Raw genomic sequence first — 17,499 nt, 5'->3', positions numbered from 1 at the left:
TGATTACATTCAGAAAACGTTGGCAGATCAACAAAATAATAAAACTAGTAAAGTGCAAGGTTGGCAGAAATGGCCACCTTATCTGGAACCAAAGGTTGCAGCCCTATGTGTCCACCATGATGAGTCACTGGTTTGATGAAGAGGCGTGACGGGTCCTACAATTGCCATTCACTGGCCTCACCCTTTGCATAAACAGTTCATTTTTTACTGTGAAAAACAGCATTCTTTGTAAATATCTATTAGAAAATACACACATCCTGCTTAGTCATCCCCATTCTATGTTAGCTATACTTCTTTAAATATTGTAGAGTACAACTATGTGACGGGCTGTGGTCTTTCTTCTAAACCCGTCAGATGCTTATCTCACTAATGGCTCACTTCATGTAGTAATAAGCATTCACATGCTCTGATCGTGTTCACTGTATACATAGTAGTACCCTCATGTCTGTGAAATTCTGTCGAAAAACTACAGTGCAGCAGTCGGTATTGCAGTTATCGTCTGGATTTACGTAACATTCTAATTTTAACATATAGATTATTATACAAGGGGAAGATTGCTGAACTCATCCTGCAGGTTACACTTAGATATGGATCTGCCTACGATTCTGTGAAGAACATAAGATTAAAAGCATTGAAAAACTAGTCGTACTGGACTAGCAGCAATTCTTGTGGTAATGTAGTTAGGTGATTAACTCGACTCTCTCCCTCAATCCCATTGACAGTCTCTATTTAAATGGAACGTGTCATCCTGGCACCAGGGGCAGAACTCATAGAGCCCCTAATACTTACCCCATCCTGCCTGTCCCACTGCGGAGAAATCGATGTCCACTGGTATGGGCGCTCAAACTACACAATATACAACTTATATAAGTTTATGGTGTGGCTACATAGTAGTAAATCCACACCAGTTGTGAGTCACAGTATTCATAACTATGGGAATGCCCATGATGAAATAGACAATTGTACCCAGACACCTGTAAGTGGCAATTTCGCTGTCTCCTGGCAGCTAATAGAGAGGGCGAGAATAAGACATCCAGGATTTTTTCACATCGTTCTCAGAAAATGCTTGTAGGACTGGTTTGTCGGCTTGGCTTAGTCACTGATCTGCGGATACCTGGCGAATCCTCAGAGGGAACTGACTAATTCTTATCCTGACACACGTAACCGCACTTATCCTTCGAAAGCAATGTCTTATTCACCCTGGAGACAAAACACTGGCAGCCAAAAAACATGCCCGGGTATATAGAGCAAAACGCTAAAACAACTGACAGTAACTTTTCTTTGATCTTAAAATCGTCATTAACCAATTTTTGTCATGTACACAGTACACCCGTCTATTTATTGTTTCAGCCTCCGCATATAATCCATGCTACATTATCAGACCAATTCAACCAGGCATTAAGCATTTGTCTTAACAGGTATAAAAGAGATTTTGGGTACCTATTGGCCTATACTTTGGCTGCTTTACTTATAGTACCCCAAAGGTGACCACTAAGAAATCTAAGAAGTTAGGTGACTTGTTAGTCACTATTCAGTCCCTGCCGCAGATATCTTTTTCAATCCAGGGGACGAACGTGAGGGTCAGAGTTCGAAGCAACACAAACTGACTGCTGAACTTATTAAGGCACCTTGCTTAGCTAGCACTGTAAATTCGCTAATCCCCAGTTGTGATGAAAGGCCTGAGAATTAGCGGTATTGATCTTGTCAACCTTGGTGTATGCGTCAGTGATGTTAGTAAAAGACTTCTGCAGTTTGAGACCAAGTGGATTATCTTCCAGATTATGACCCCTAAAGGCCAATTATCAGTAACAAGCGTTCATATAATTAGCCCGTGTAAAAATGACAGCGATCACGTAAAAATGTGTCCTCATCGCCAACTGCATCAGCTGCACATCTCTCTCTGTAAACAGGAGGCATATAGCCTATAGCAATACATATAAACGGCTGCACAAACAATGCAGGGATCATTTATGTGGCCCAGCCACCCAATTAATTGCACTGCACACAAGCACAGATATCGCTGATAGGTGATCGTTGCGACCACGGACAGGCGAAGATCGGCACATGTGAGAGGTAGAGATGAGCGAATACGATTCGATCGAGTAGGTATTCGATCGTATATTGCGATATTCGAAAGATTCGAATACAATCGAGTAGTGTGTCGAATATGCGGCAAACATTCGAAAGCCCTCCCATCGCACTTGGCGCTTTTTTTAATCCAATCACCATGCAGGGAGGTCGTGAAGGACCCTGGGAGTAGGCACGCAGCGCGAAAACGGCGTCTACCCTCATTGGATAGCTGAACCACATGACCTCGAATATTAAATACAAGCCTCCCGCCTCTCGACCGCAGATGCGATTTCAACCTAGTCAGGGAGAGATAGGTTTTAATAGCGTTTTGGCTAGGCAGGCTTACTACTGAACCCAAAAGTCCTTTTCAGGGCTAAGATCCAGCGAAAAAGTCATCTCTGCATCCAAAGCACTTCTCAGTGCTAAGAAATAGATTGCAGCATCAGCAGGTGTATTCATTCCAGTACCCTGTGTGTATAATTGACTTATAGTGTCCCTGGTTTAGCCCACTAAGGGCACGTTAACGTTATACCTATTGTGCTAGTTACCCAGTTAAAGGCACGTGATACCTAGTGTGCCAGTTACCCAGTAAAAGGCACGTGATACCCACTAGTGTGCCAGTTACCAAGTAAAAGGCACATGATACCCAGTGTGCCAGTTGCCCAGTAAAAGGCACGTGATACCCAGTGTGCCAGTTACCCAGTAAAAGGCACGTGATACCCAGTGTGCCAGTTACCTAGTAAAAGGCACGTGATACCCAGTGTGCCAGTTGCTCAGTAAAAGGCACGTGATACCCAGTGTAGCAATCTCTGCTCTGCTGCGGCCTAGCGTTTGTACAGCGTAATGCGTGATACGCACGAATCACATGACTCTCTACGGATGCACATTGGAATCATGTATGTAACGCTGCACAAGAAATACGAAGGAAATGTGTGAACATTGCCGTAAACGTTCGTAAAGCGTTCGCAAATATTTTTCATTCGCAACTGCGGACAGTGGCATTATACTGCGATTTTGGGGTGTTGGGTGCACCCAGGCATGCTACCCCTGATGTCCCAGTGTCATTCCGGAGGTGTTGGCATCGTTTAGGGAGGTTTCATGAGGGACTTGGTGGCGTCCAAGTGGTCGAATTTGGATTTTCAAGTGCCGAGAATTTTTTTCCCATAGACTATAATGGGATCGAGTATTCGTTTGAATAGTCGAATATCAGTGCCTACTCGATTTGAATTCTCAAAAGTCGAATATTTCACTACTCGCTCATCTCTAGTAAGAGGACCTTAAAAATCTGAATGAAAAACTCTGTTTCTCTTGCTATCTGTGAAGTATTTTTCTCCTCCATTTATCATGTTGGCTACTTTTGGGAGATGGTCTATTTCTTTTTATTCCACCATTACTTCCACTATTCCACATTATCCTTGGTGCTGACCCGTCCTGCTGTCATTCCTTGAGCTTATTAAATGTTATCAAGGTTAATGTGTACCTGTCATTTTAAAAACGTTTTACTTGTCATAGAGACATGTCAAAAGTTGTGATTGGTCCAGGTCTAAGTGTTCAGTCCCATCCTGATCAGGAGAATGAGCTGGAAGAGAAAAATGAGTCAGGCTCCTTTCAGCTCAATTATAAGGCCATGTTCACACAATGTGTATTTTCGTAAAATCACATCTGTTGTACAACGGCCATGACTATTACAAAAATATACGTTGCATTGCCATTTATGGGATCCCGGCCGGAGCATATACACATAGGGGGACATGTAGTCCGCACGATTCACCATCCGTTCCGCAAAAAGATACACAGTAAAAAAACGCCAGACTTAATAAATGTCCCCCATAGTATACACTCCGGCTGGGATCCCTAGTGGTGCCGCAAACAACTGACAGGAATAGCGGTCAGTGAATAGGGAATAGTCAGTGAATTCAGTAAATAGCGGCAGCAGAAAACCCTGTCAGTGCACACTATGGAGCGAGTGGCTCTGGCCGCTCGCTCCATAGTGTGCTGTGGGGAGTTCTGATGCGGGCGTGCACAGGCGCGGCTGCAAAGATCATCCCGCTGGTACTACAGTACCGGCCGGGATTATTTTTCCAGAGACCGGCCATTCTGTGACCTGGCTGGGTCACAGAATGGCTGGTCTCTTACGACATGTGAACATAGCCTAAGGTTGCATTCATATGTTCCGTGTTCCTCACGGAATGCGGATGTGGAATGCCTGTAACGGACCCTCCCCTGCCCGGGCAGCATCTGTGATAAGATACTGGGAGCGGGGAAACTGTACAGATATGCGCCACGCTGTAGTGAATCAGCCACACAGCGCTGTCATTACAGCGCAGCGCATATCTGTGCAGTTCCCCGGCTCCCAGGGCAGGGGAGGGTCCGTTACAGGCATTCCACGTCTGTGTTCCGTGAAAGTTCACACTACGTATATTTCAGGCAGTATTTGGTCCTCATAGCAACCAAAACCAAGAGTGGATTGAAAACACAGAAAGGCTCTGTTCACACAATGTTAAAATTGATTGGATGGCCGTCATTTAATGGCAAATATTTGCTGTTATCTTAAAACAACGGCTGTTATATTGAAATAATGGCAGTTATTTACTGTTATATGGCGGCCATCCACTCAATTTCAACATTGTGTGAACAGAGCCTTTCTGTGTTTTTAATCCACTCCTGGTTTTGGTTGCTATGAGGACCTGACATGAGGACCAAATACAGCCTGAAATATATTGTGTGTGAACCAAGCCTTAGTAAGTCTGACTGTTTTTTCTAACTCAGAGCGGAGAGTGGAAGTGCTGCAGCTGTCTTCGCCCCGCTCATTCTCCTGATCGGTATGGGTCTGAACGCTCAGGCCCGGGTCGATCAAAACTGTAGACATGTCTCTACAACATGTCAAAAGTTTTTTAGAACGACGGTGACATTTAAAAAAAAAATGGCTGAGTAAAAATAAGTCAGCCTTTGTACTTTGCATTCTGTGGTTTTGATCAGGCCACAACTATATAGCCAATTTCTTTGGGGATGTGGGAGGTGTTCCTAAGTGTGACCATGGTTTTTCTATATAATATTTAATATGGTATACATACTAATTTTATCTAATTAATAAAAAAATATATTTGACTCTTTTGCTTATATACAGTTTAGATTTTATATACACATAAGGGGAGATTTATAAAACATGGTGTAAAGTGAAACTGGCTCAGTTGCCCCTAGCAACCAATCAGATTCCACTTTTCATTCCTCACAGACTCTTTGGAAAATGAAAGGTGGAATCTGATTGGTTGCTGGGGGCAACTGAGCCAGTTTCCTAACATAGATAATATATAACATACCATAACATGTAACATACCGTTCGTCTTGTGCCCACAACCTATGGGAATAATGGGACAGAGGGATCCAAAATATAGGGAGGAGAAGGAATGTGTATAGGTTGAAGCACAGGTTGAAGCATGTTTCCTACGACTCACTGTCAGCTTCCAACTAAATGTAAAGACTTTTAAAACTACAAAATCTCCGACCCTAACCCACAAAAGTATTAAGCGCTTATACTGCTGTAGCAAGTTACAACCATGTTCTGCCAAACCTGCTGTATATCACTATTCAGCTCTATTTTACATATATACCGATCTATATTATAAAAATTAATCCCTTTCTGCCGGACTGTTATATAAGCCAAATTTAATATAAATTAGTGCTGCATTTACAAGTCTGTAGACTTCAGAGCTAAAATCACCTGACATTCTTAGCAGCAGCAGTATCTGGTGATTTGCATTCACAGAAATGTCTTCTTTACACCTGGCACTGGACAATAATCTGATGTATTATGGGATAGTGGTCGGGTTGTGTCTAACAACAAATGTGATGATTGTAGCGACACCCAGGAGAACGGTGAATGCTGGTGTATTAGGGTTCATTTACACAGAAAAGTTATCTGACAGATTATCTGCCAAAGATTTGAAGCCAAAGCCAGAAATGGATTTTAAAAGAGGAGAAATCTCATGCTTTCCTTCATGACCTGAGCTCTGTTTATTGTCTGTTTCTGGTTTTGGCTTTAAATCTTTGGCAGATAATCTGAGCGGTGGTGATCGGGGCGGCGGGGGTGGCGATCGGAGCGGCGGTGGAACGCCGTGTCATATTGATTATTTCACCTTATCACAGCAATAAAACATTGGACGGGGCCTGAAGCAATAGATGAGACTCATATTATTACCTGGGCGAGCAATTGTAATCCAGGTCATTATGGAACACTCCTCTAATGAAAACAAGTTTTGAAAGTTTTGGCCAAAGTTTTCAACTCAAGCAAAGGTTGTAGTTGCTGGACAATGGACTATGACTTATATTGTTATAGCAATATACATTAAATGGATTATTTCAGCTGGACAGACTCTTCTTTAGAGGGGACCACCAAGGCAATCAGCTGGTCACCATGGTTTAAGATCCAGAGCTCCTCTGTGATCAGTTTGTAGGCTCGAGTGGAACCATCACCACCGCAAGTGTCAAAGAGGAATGAGAACAAGATGTTGTAGGAGGCAGAGATCGAACTTTACTAGAACACAGATAATTCACTCTTCACACTTTCTTAGTATGATGTTCCCACTGGAGGTCTTAGAGGCCATGTAGACAGTCATTGCACAGCCACACTACCATGTCGTCCTGTATCACAGGATGTCGCAACTAACTTCCTTGCTTTCTCTGGAGGAGGGCTCACAAGTGTCCATTCTAGCCACTACTCACACTACCAGATCACATTCCCTCCAGATCACACAGCTTAAAGGGGTATTTCACTCAAACATAACTTTTGATATGTTGCTGCCTATGATGAGACTAAGATATTTATTTATACCTCCTTCCATACTTATTATCTATTCAGTCTCCTTCCCCCAGCTAAGAGCTGCTGCTTTCTGCTAAAGACACAAAAATCTGTGTGAGCTTTTCTCTCAGTCTCCCCCCTCCTCCCCTCTCCCTTCTGAGACAGCTGATATAAACACGTCCATAGCAGGCTGTATCTGCAACATTGTTGCTTCTTTGTAATGCTGGGAGGGTTATTCTGAGGTCAAGTTGCTGATGATCTCACTGTTCTTAACCATCCCACAATGTTACAGATACAGCCAGTTAGGGACTTGTTTACATCAGCCATCTCAAAAGGAAGGGGTAGAAGGGGGAAATGGAGAGAAAGGCTCACACACAGATTTTTGTGTCTTCAGCAGAAAGGAGGCGCTAAAAGGAGACTGAATAGAAAATACCAAGTATAGAAGGAATTGATGGTCTCACCATGAGCAGCAAGATATTAAAGGTTATGTTTGGGTGGCATACCCCTTTAACCCCACTCAGTCCAGCATGGACAGCAACCTGATGCTCTAAACAGGAAAGTCACAAGTCACAAGTGGAGCCTCATTTCGTCTTACAAACAACATGAAAAAGTTCATATACAGTTCAACCTGAAATAAAGAGATTATCCTGGAGTATTTAGCAATAAAGCTCCGGTCCGGAGATGAGACGGAGTTGGATCGGTGGATCGCTATCTTGACAGCTCCGTGAGTCTGTCTGCTTCTAAACTGGAAGAGTCCATTGTGCTGGGGAGACTGTAAACATAAAGCAGAATTGTACTGCTCTCTTCCTTCATGCTGGATGTTAATATATGAGATGTAGACGTCCTGTGTATTATAAAGCCGGAGGAAGGAGCCAGGGACAAATGGTCTCTTCTGTCTGGGGTTGATGAAAAACATAAAACAGTCTTGAAATGAGTTGTCATGTTATTTGGAATAGACTATCATTTCTATAGTGATGCCTTTTGTTCTCCTTGGATTTCTATATCTTTTTGCTTCCTCAACTTTTTCCATATCGGAGGGAAGTGGCCATTTCCTTTCAGGGGAAATCTAGTATGTTAAGGCGGACATACTATACATGTACACAGGGGTCTTGCCGACTGATACTGTACAGAAATAACAGTGATTCCTCTCCCTAGTAGATTCTTTTCTGTCCATGCTTCTCAATTTCTCACGGATTGTTACCATGATGAGGATTTGAAGGAATCTTGGAATTAGAAAACACAAGAACAAGAATAAACGGTATTCTCATTCTAGGCACTTACAGGCCCCACATATGTTTGTGATCAGAAATCTTCATGATCTCTAAGCTCGAAGCACCCTGCCTACAAAGTTACAATCTAAATCCAATCTGAGGTGAATCTGTGCCCCCCGGCTATTACACAGATACCAGCATGTTATATGTTAATGGGTGCGTCATAGGTATTCACCTGTTTGCCTGAAGTAATCCAGATAGTAATATAATAAAAAGAGGGAGGAGAGGGGTGCAGAGATGGGGGCTGCACTGGGCCCTAGTACCCATGAGGACCCTGAATTCTCTGGTCTTATATATGGCATAGTGTAGCTGAGGGGCCCTGCTACAGATGTAGCATTGGAGCTGAGGACCTACAAGTTACAACTCATGTTAAAATTGTACCAATTTCCACTTATTTCAATGGATGCTAAGAGCCTACCAAACCCATGCTTCTAGATGCGTCGTATTTGCTGCTAGTCACTCGCAGCCTATGCCAAAGGCAAAACTACCATAATTATTTTGCTTTACATAACCATTTTAAACTAGTAGACCTATACCCAAACCCTAGTAGCACATCAAAACCTGTATCTACATTATACATTGCTGTAAGTTATTATTAATACACTAAAGCCAATATTACATGGGGTGATCTCTGAGAGCAAGCGAGCTCTGACCTGACAGCGAGGGCTGCTACTCGTTCCTATTACAGCACTGACAGCAAGCGAGTATGTTCGGGGGGGGGGGGGGGGGGGGGGGCGTCCATAGGAGCGACAGCAGCAGATTGTTGCTATCATTGTCGTTCGTCGTTTGGCCATAATGCCCGTTAATTGGCCAAATACAGCTGATAATTGCTTTGCGTATTAGGGCTATGTTATAAAAGGGGGACATCTGGAGCACTTTATGGGTGCACATGGAGTACCATGGTGCTACAGGAAGTCTAGGTGCCACCATGTTCTCTTTTGCTTTGGCCTAAGTAGTAAATATATGCCTGAAGCATGACTGGGATCTCAACCTCACATGAAACCCAGTGAAGAATTATAGTTTCACAACCACTTGTATCTGTGGGATATACTGAACATCATGACATCACGAACGTGACTTTGATCAATATATCAGTCTTAGAGATCAGGGCCACACCAACACCGTCACCAGCCTCTAATTTTAAGAATGTCCAATGCTAATTGAAATAGGTGACTGAAATAACTGATTCCAATAATAGCATGGATTCATTTACATCCCAGATGTGCGAGGCTATGATAATAATGGCAGATAGTCTAATTTTCCTTGAGGCTGTAATCCAAAAATGCACAACGTAACACATATTGGTTATAAAACAACGGATAGATGATACCGGCACCTAAACAGATACTTGATGCGTTCTTATTACTATGACGTTAAAGCAAACAATTGTAATCAGTAGCTGCATTTTTCAGTGATACATAATGGTTTCTATGACCCCCACCTAGGGTGAGAACAAATGGGTCTCAGAACTGGGTTTGAGTGGTGTTATCCCAATATTACAAGTTATTGATTATCCTAGCTTAGGGTCCTAGTGGGGGTCTAAATCCTATGTCCGGGAGAATGGTGGTTTTATACTCCGGGTGAATGGAGCAACAGTATGCATGCTCGGCCTCCACTACATTCACTCTCTATGGAGGTTTCACAGAGGGCCGAGCTCAAGGAGTGGTGGTTGAGCATGTGCACTGCTGCTCCATTCACTCTGCTGTCCTAGAGGTAAAACTCCCACAGATCAACTAGTTATCGCCTATTCCGTGATTAGGTAATACCTTCTAATCTTTGGATAACCCATTTAATGGAAAAAGACTGTACACCCCAGGGTATACCTAGAATTCAGAGAGAATTCAGAGACAAGAATGAATGTGCTCCTGCCCCACCCTGTTAATTAGAAACGGAGGTGTAGTAATGCAAACAATAGCATAGCTGCCTTTACTTGAACTGCAAGTAAAGGATAGATAGTAGTGTCATATATCACCTTTAACAATAGAGAAAACCCATATAGTGGAGTTAATCAGCAGACACATACCATTGTGCTTTTCTTCCATACAATGCAACGTCCTTGCACCTGAGCTCCACCTTAACATTTAGGCCTGTTGAGCTGCTAAAGACTTTATCTATGCCCATGTTTGCACGTGTGGCCTGAACACTGAACTCAATGGGCATTATGTAAGTCTATAAATGAGAGTTGAACCCGGTAGCCCACCTTGTAGAGGGCTACAGAATAGAATTTCCATTTTTGCAGATGACACTAAACTGGGTAAAGTAGTCACCACAGAAAAAGATAATATAATATTACTGAGGGATTTGGAGAAGCTGGAGGCTTGGGCAGATAAATTGCAAATAAAGTTTAATGTGGATAAATGTAAGATTATGCACTTGGGCCGTAGAAATAATAAGTACAGTTATGTGCTAAATAATAAAACACTGGATAAACCCGCTTCTGAAAAGGACCTGGGGTATTGGTGGAGAGTAAACTCAACTTTAGTGATCAGTGCCAGGCAGCAGCTGCCAAGGCTAATAAAATAATGGGATGCATCAAAAGAGGTATAGATGCTAAAGATGAGAACATGGTTTTGCCTCTTTATAAATCACTGGTCAGACCACATATAGAATACTGTGTACAGTTTTGGGCACCGGTATATAAGAAGGACATAGCTGAACTGGAGCGGGTGCAGAGGAGGGCAACAAAGGTCATTGAGGGAATGGGTGGGTTACAGTGTCAAGACAGATAATTAAACGTTGGGTTATTTAGTTTAGAAAAAAGACATCTTAGGAGCGATCTGATTACAATGTATAAATATATGAATGGACAGTACAGAGATCTTTGTAGTGATCTCCTTACTCCTAGGCCTGTAACCATGACAAGGGGGCATCCTCTTTGTCTAGAGGAAAGAAGATTTCACCATCAGCATCTACGCAGATTCTTTACTGTACGAGCGGTAAGACTGTGGAACTCTCTGCCACCTGATGTTGTCATGGCTGATTCATTAAATAAGCTCAAGGGAGGCCTGGATGCTTTTCTTGAAAAATATAATATTACAAGTTATGGGCATTAGATTTCATGTAATAGGACGTTGATCCAGGGATTATTCTGATCGCCATTGGAGTCGGGAAGGAATTTTTCTCCCTGTGATGGAGCAATTGACATCTTCCTCATAAGGGGTTTTACTTTCCTCTGGATCAACACAGTAGGGTTCCTGTAGATTGAACTTGATTAATATATAATTATATTACTATTAGTTCTATACACTGGTAAGGGTCTTGGCTGTTGGATCCCCACCAATATTAGGACACACAGGTTTATACAGAGGTACTTAGGTACTAAAGAAGGTTTCACTTATTGGTAGATCTATTATACGGACTGTAGGCAAGTATACTGCAATGTGGGACCACAGCATGGTTCAAAAAGGTATTTAGTGTAGTCTTCTGGTGACTACATTCAATCTGTTTCTCCAACATGTACTTTTAACGCGACTATATGGGGCAAAATATTAGGATGTAATGGCAACTATAAATGGTTATTATCCAAGGAGGCCAAGAGAAGACAATTTACTGATTTACTATTACTGTTTTATTATTTTTTTACTTTAGTCATAACAGTTATCTCTTTAAATTTACGGTTACCTGATCTATCCAGGAGCAGGACACATGCATTTGTTGACTTAGGTAAGGTATCCTGTTTATAAAGACATAATGCTCCATACACTACATTCAGATAAAGGAACTATGATCATTTCCAGGCTATTATTTATGCAGGTGTACGCTTCTGAATGAAACCAAATTCTAAGTACCTGACAGCAGGGTAGCCAACATGTTAAATGAAATGCCTCATATCAGATTAAATGGTATGTTGCATAGTATGGGATCTATACATGCAGGGAGCAGAAATAATATCATGGTAATTTGAACCAAACCGTAGACCTTATAAGCTACAAACCAGTACACACATAAAGGGGGAGATTTATTAAACATAGTGTAAAGTGAAACTGGCTCAGTTGCCCCTAGCAACCAGAGTCCACTTTTCATTCCTCACAGACTCTTTGGAAAATGAAAGATGGAATCTGATTGGTTGCTAGGGGCAACTGCGCCAGTTTCACTTTACACCATATTTGATAAATCTCCCCCATAGTAATTCCATAAGTCTTTTGGTCAGTCTTTAATCAACCAAAATCACGAGTGGGACTGACAGGGCAAAATCATAGTGGAAAGATTTGCCCAGTTTCTGTGTTTTTAACCCACTCCTGGTTTGGGTTGAAAAGAGACTGACCACAAGACTGACGGAAATACTATATGTGAACATAGCCTTCCACTGTTTTTAGCTTTAGGGTAGCTTCACACGTACCGTATCGCTGCGTTTTTATCGCTGCGTTTTTGGTGCGATTTTTACATGCGAGTTTTGATTTTCACATGAAAATCATGTGAAAATCAAAACTCGCATGTAAAAATTGCACCAAAAACGCAGCGATAAATACACAGCGATAAATACGCAGCGATACGGTACGTATGAAGGCATCCTTAAGTAAAATGCTGTTTAAAGGCTGACCACTAGCATTTTCTTTAGATCCAACTTTTCTTTAGATCTAACTTTTGATATGTTGCTGCCCATAGTGAGACTAACAATTCCTTCCATACTTGTTAACTATTCAGTCGTCTTTCCCCAGTTCTCAGCTGCTGCTCTCTGCTAAAAACACAAACACTTGTAAGGTCCCATTCACACTGAGCAAGAACGGTGGAATTCCACGGCGGAGCTCTCTGCCGCGGAATCCCACCGTCCTCAGTGTCCTGCTTTGAGTGAATGAGAGGGCGTGCGCTCCTCCGCTGCCGCCACTCTGCGCTCAAAGAAGTGACACGTCATTCCCTTGAGCGGAGAGCGGCAGCAGCAGAGCAGCGCGCACCCTCTTATTCACTCAAAGCAGGACACTGAGGACAGTGTGATTCCGCGGCGGAATCCCGCTGTTCTTGCTCAGTGTGAACGGGGCCCATCTGTGTGTGTGAGCTTTACTTACCATCTCCTCCTCCCCCCTGAAATGTCTGATGTAAAGTCACTGCCAGGCTTTGTCTGCAACTTTGTAGCTTCTCTGTAAATCTGGGAGGGTTAATCTGAGGTCAAGTTGCTGATGAACTTACTGTGATTATCCCTCCGACATTACAAAGTTGCAGATAGGGACTTGTTTACATCAGCTTTCTCAGAAGGGAGGGGGAGGTGGGGAAGACCGATAGAAAAGCTCACACAGGTTTTTTGTGTCTTCACCAGAAAGCAGCAGCTCAGAAATGGGGGAAGAAGACTGAATACATAATAACAGGTATGGAATGAATTGTTAGTCTCACCATGTGCACATATGAAAGTTATGGTTGAGTGGAATACCCCTTTTAAATTAACTCAGTGTTTTATGGGGCAGAAGCTTTAAAGAATCATTTGGATTACCTATACAAGCTTGGCGGCCAAACATCACCTGCAACACGCAACACTAGATTGATTCATGGTAAGGCCTTGTTGGCATATTTAGTGCACATACAACATACACATTCCGTGATTACAGTCTGTGCATGAAGATGTGCTACGGACCAGAATCACAGAACTCCCGGCACCATGTATCATTATGAGGCCGGGAGCTGTATCAGTACAGTAGAGTGAATATTTAACCTTTACAGAGCTCCCAGCATCATAATGATACATGATGTCAGGAGTTTGATGATTCGGGTCCTTAGCACTTCTTCCCTTTATCATACACTGTGTGAATGCTCCCTAAGGGCCAGTTCACACTGAGTAAACACGGCGCAATTCCGCACTCAGTGAGCTGCTTTGAGCGAATGGGAGAGCGCGCGTTCGTCTGCTTCCTCTCCGCTCAAAGAACTAATGAAGCTCGCCCTCTCATTCACTCAAAGGAGCACACTGAGCACAGCGGGATTCCGCGGCGGAGAGCGTTGAGACGAGATTGAGACAGATCAGGCTGTTTCTGTAGGACCTATTGGCTGATTAGGAGTAGGTCCTTATTTGTAGACAATAACTAATGACCCTTATTGCTATATCTTTGTGTGCCATTTTTGGAATAGTAGAAATAAAAGATAATTTTTTAATACGCAATTCTGTGATATGCATTCTGCTTGAATTTCGCTTGCATTCTGCTCGAATTCTGCTCAATTTCTGCTCCTATTCTGCCAGAGCTGAATACGCGAGGAATTTCGCAGAAAACTTTCCTCTAGAATTCCTCGAGAATTCCTCAGTGTGCACATACCCCTACATTTAGAGGCACCATAAAATATGCTGAGGCATAACACAGAGATTACTTGAAGGGATATATCAAGAGTAAAAAAGAAAAACATATAAACATAGACTGGCAAAGACTATAACAACAGGCAATTTACCAGGGAAGTGATTTTTTTTTTTAGAATGGGTCTTCTGTCCGTTCCCTCTTTAGACTTAAAACATTTGTTCAGTTTAGCGACAACAAGCCTGTTATGATAATATAAGTAACGATAATATAAATACTCGCCGTGTTCCGAATTATGTAGCAATAAAAGTTGATCAAAGGGAAAGTCAAAATAAACACAAGCTGCATTTCATACAATAAGGAACAATTGCACAAAGTCCTGTTCACTACTGCTACATGCAATGCCAAAAATAGCAGCCGCCGTTGGCCGCAATGTATAAGGTAGAGAGTGGAAGTTAAAAAAGAGGAGAGAACTACAAAGATCCAGAGATGATGAGTCTGTCTGATTGCATCCTGTGCGGCAGACATAATATATTCAGCCCCGGTCATGTAGGAGTAGGACTGACCTTCTGCTGCAGGAACAAATAACACTGGATGTACATTTATAGGCCATGGGATAGTTACACATTGTGGAAATAACCTAACATTATCGGAGCTGTAAGGGTTGGTAATAAAAAGAGTCTTAATAATTTACCCAACCAATCCCCAACATATAGGCTGGATCCTGCAATACCCACCAGAGAAGGCACACTGTTCTCTGGTGCACTAGGCAAGGAGGCAGGACAGGAAGTGGGAGCCACCAATCTGAGGCCTGTTATGAATTACTATGTTTATAAAGCTGGTTGCTCTGCTTTGTCACACCCAAATGGTATGTAGCTCACTCCATTTTCCACTCTCTCACGCATTCTACTATAGTGTTATTTTTTTAGTACTAGACAAGCTTTGATGTACTAGGAAGCTCTGGATGAGCCAAATTCTCGGTCCTACTTGTAAATGTGATTAGCATATGTGAACAGTGATTCAACTGTGGCTGCAATTTCACAAATTTTTTTGCACTAAAAAGTGCAAAATTACAGTTTCCCATGCATGCTACTCTCATTCCCAGCTAAATAGCATACATTCTTGTGAGTTCTTGCATTCATAAGTTGTCACCACCCTGTGCAACAGACTGGAAATAGTAATGTAGAGTTAAAGCTCCATAACAATTCATGCTGGATAAACAATGATATAAACTATTTGTAATATTTTATTTGGCTCCCATGATGCATCATTTTCAATTCATCTTGTGTGAAGCTTCGTTATACAACCAGCCGGTCTGTCCAGTCATTGGGGCAGGGGAAAGTTTCTACATACAGGTCGGGCTCAGAAAAATGGCGGTCATTCACTCTAGGGCATAAATCTTATTCCGGCAGTATATATATATATATATATATATATATATATATATATATATGATTTTGCATAAAGAGTTTGATTACAGATGCCAACTTATTCCATTTAGGCCTCCTACACACAACATGTTTCGGTTGCCTGCAAATCTGTTATCCCATAATACATTGCCGACAAAGTCGCTGCATCATGGATTATGTATACAGCCAAATGATGACTCCATAATACTGTTCCCACAGCTTTCTTACTGTGCCTCTGTCTGTCTCTAATTTTATATGGAGGAATCTGTGAGAAAACCTTGCTGCATGCTCCATCACATGCCGTATTAAGGAGGAATGTTGAGAGGGGAGGATACGTTACACGAAACCCCTGAAGCCTTGTTGTGTTCACCTGTAGGAACTCCCTATAGAACCTGTGTATACAGCAATACTATATACATGACCCCCTGCTTTATCACTTGGAGTCAAATTAACCTTATTAGTAACAACCCCTCTAATAGCTACCATATAATTATTAGTCACCCAGCTTTCCCAGGCGCAGAGAAAACAGAAGCCAGTTATCATCAACTTAGAAAAAAAACTAGATTTAGCTGACCCATTCAGTAGAAAGCATAATTTGAGAATAATAAAAACCACATTCTAGCCCCGGCATTTTTTCCTTTTGATGATCTACATCAGCGAGAATGTATTTCCTGGCACAATACAGCAAGAGTTACAAGTTAGCTAAAAAAAAAAAATGTAAGTATATATATAGATATATCAAGTCGCCCAGGGCTGGTCTACATGCCTGGGACTAGAATTCCGTCTCCTACCCTGAAACAGATGGAAGGGTGAGCAGCATACACTACATGACTACAAGTCCACACCTGAACTGCAGGCATAACAACAGACAAGCACATAGCACACGCTACAAGTGTCTACAGCAGCGGCCGGGGTGGTGGGGGGGGCTGTCTTCCTCCTGTACACTCACCTGATCTTTATTGATGGTAGTGGTCATCTCCCCAGATGCCAGTGGGGCACGTACAGCCGGGGATCAGCCTGCTTTTCTGGGTGGTTTCCTTGCTGCTGTTAGTGCTGGCAGCTAAGGAAGTTTAACTTCTAAACTGTGTGAGGATGGTGTTCCCTTACACTGTATGCCACACCTACAGACACAATCCTCCCTCTCCACCCTATTCGCCTTCCTGTACAATGCACACCTGAAGAGAACCTGTCCATCAGGATTGCTCGGCTTATTGATGGACGTACATTCACCCACCTCTCTTCATCCACCCTCTCTGAATAGATAGTATATTCATTATTTATATAAGATATCTGTAGTGTGAACAGCATGAGAATCCTCTGACGGACAATAGAAGATCCTTGTGCAAGAGCCAAAGTGGTAATCCAGTAACAGTGGGATGCTGGCTATAGACCACCTCATTCATGGACTCTGTCACCTCCAACCCACCCTCCTCAAAACCCTAAACTAAAGCCATCTGTAAGGGCCCTATTACACGGCCTAATATCGCTCCGTGTAATAGAGACAACGATCGGACGATGAAACGATAATCAGCTGATCGTTGGTTTAGGTTCGGACCTAAAATGGTTGGGCGCCTACCATGCATCGCTACTAGAGATGAGCGAATTTGCCGAAGTTCGGGTTCGTATGAACCTGAACTATCGGCTTCTGATTCCCGCTGTCTGCAGCCTCCGTAAACAGGGTGGATACAGCCTTACGGACCGCCTGGAAAACTGGGATACAGACATAGCCATAGGCTGTCTCC

At 42.6% G+C, this 17,499-nt stretch overlaps 1 protein-coding gene across 1 annotated transcript in view; it reads right to left on the bottom strand.

Moving 5' to 3' along the window:
• LOC138769011 (transient receptor potential cation channel subfamily M member 4-like) overlaps positions 1-16,821 on the bottom strand; it is a 52,389-nt gene extending 35,568 nt beyond the window's left edge. The window contains exon 1 of the mRNA XM_069947163.1: positions 16,707-16,821. Within this exon, the coding sequence (XP_069803264.1) occupies positions 16,707-16,733 (27 nt within the window). The 5' untranslated portion in view covers positions 16,734-16,821. The remainder of the gene's footprint in view (positions 1-16,706) is intronic.
• Positions 16,822-17,499: the final 678 nt, after the last annotated feature.

The sequence above is a fragment of the Dendropsophus ebraccatus genome, chromosome 12, assembly GCF_027789765.1.
Source record: "Dendropsophus ebraccatus isolate aDenEbr1 chromosome 12, aDenEbr1.pat, whole genome shotgun sequence".
Lineage (NCBI taxonomy): Eukaryota > Metazoa > Chordata > Amphibia > Anura > Hylidae > Dendropsophus > Dendropsophus ebraccatus.
The sequence above is the reverse complement of the archived record's forward strand: the minus strand, read 5'-3'. Positions and strand labels throughout refer to the sequence as shown.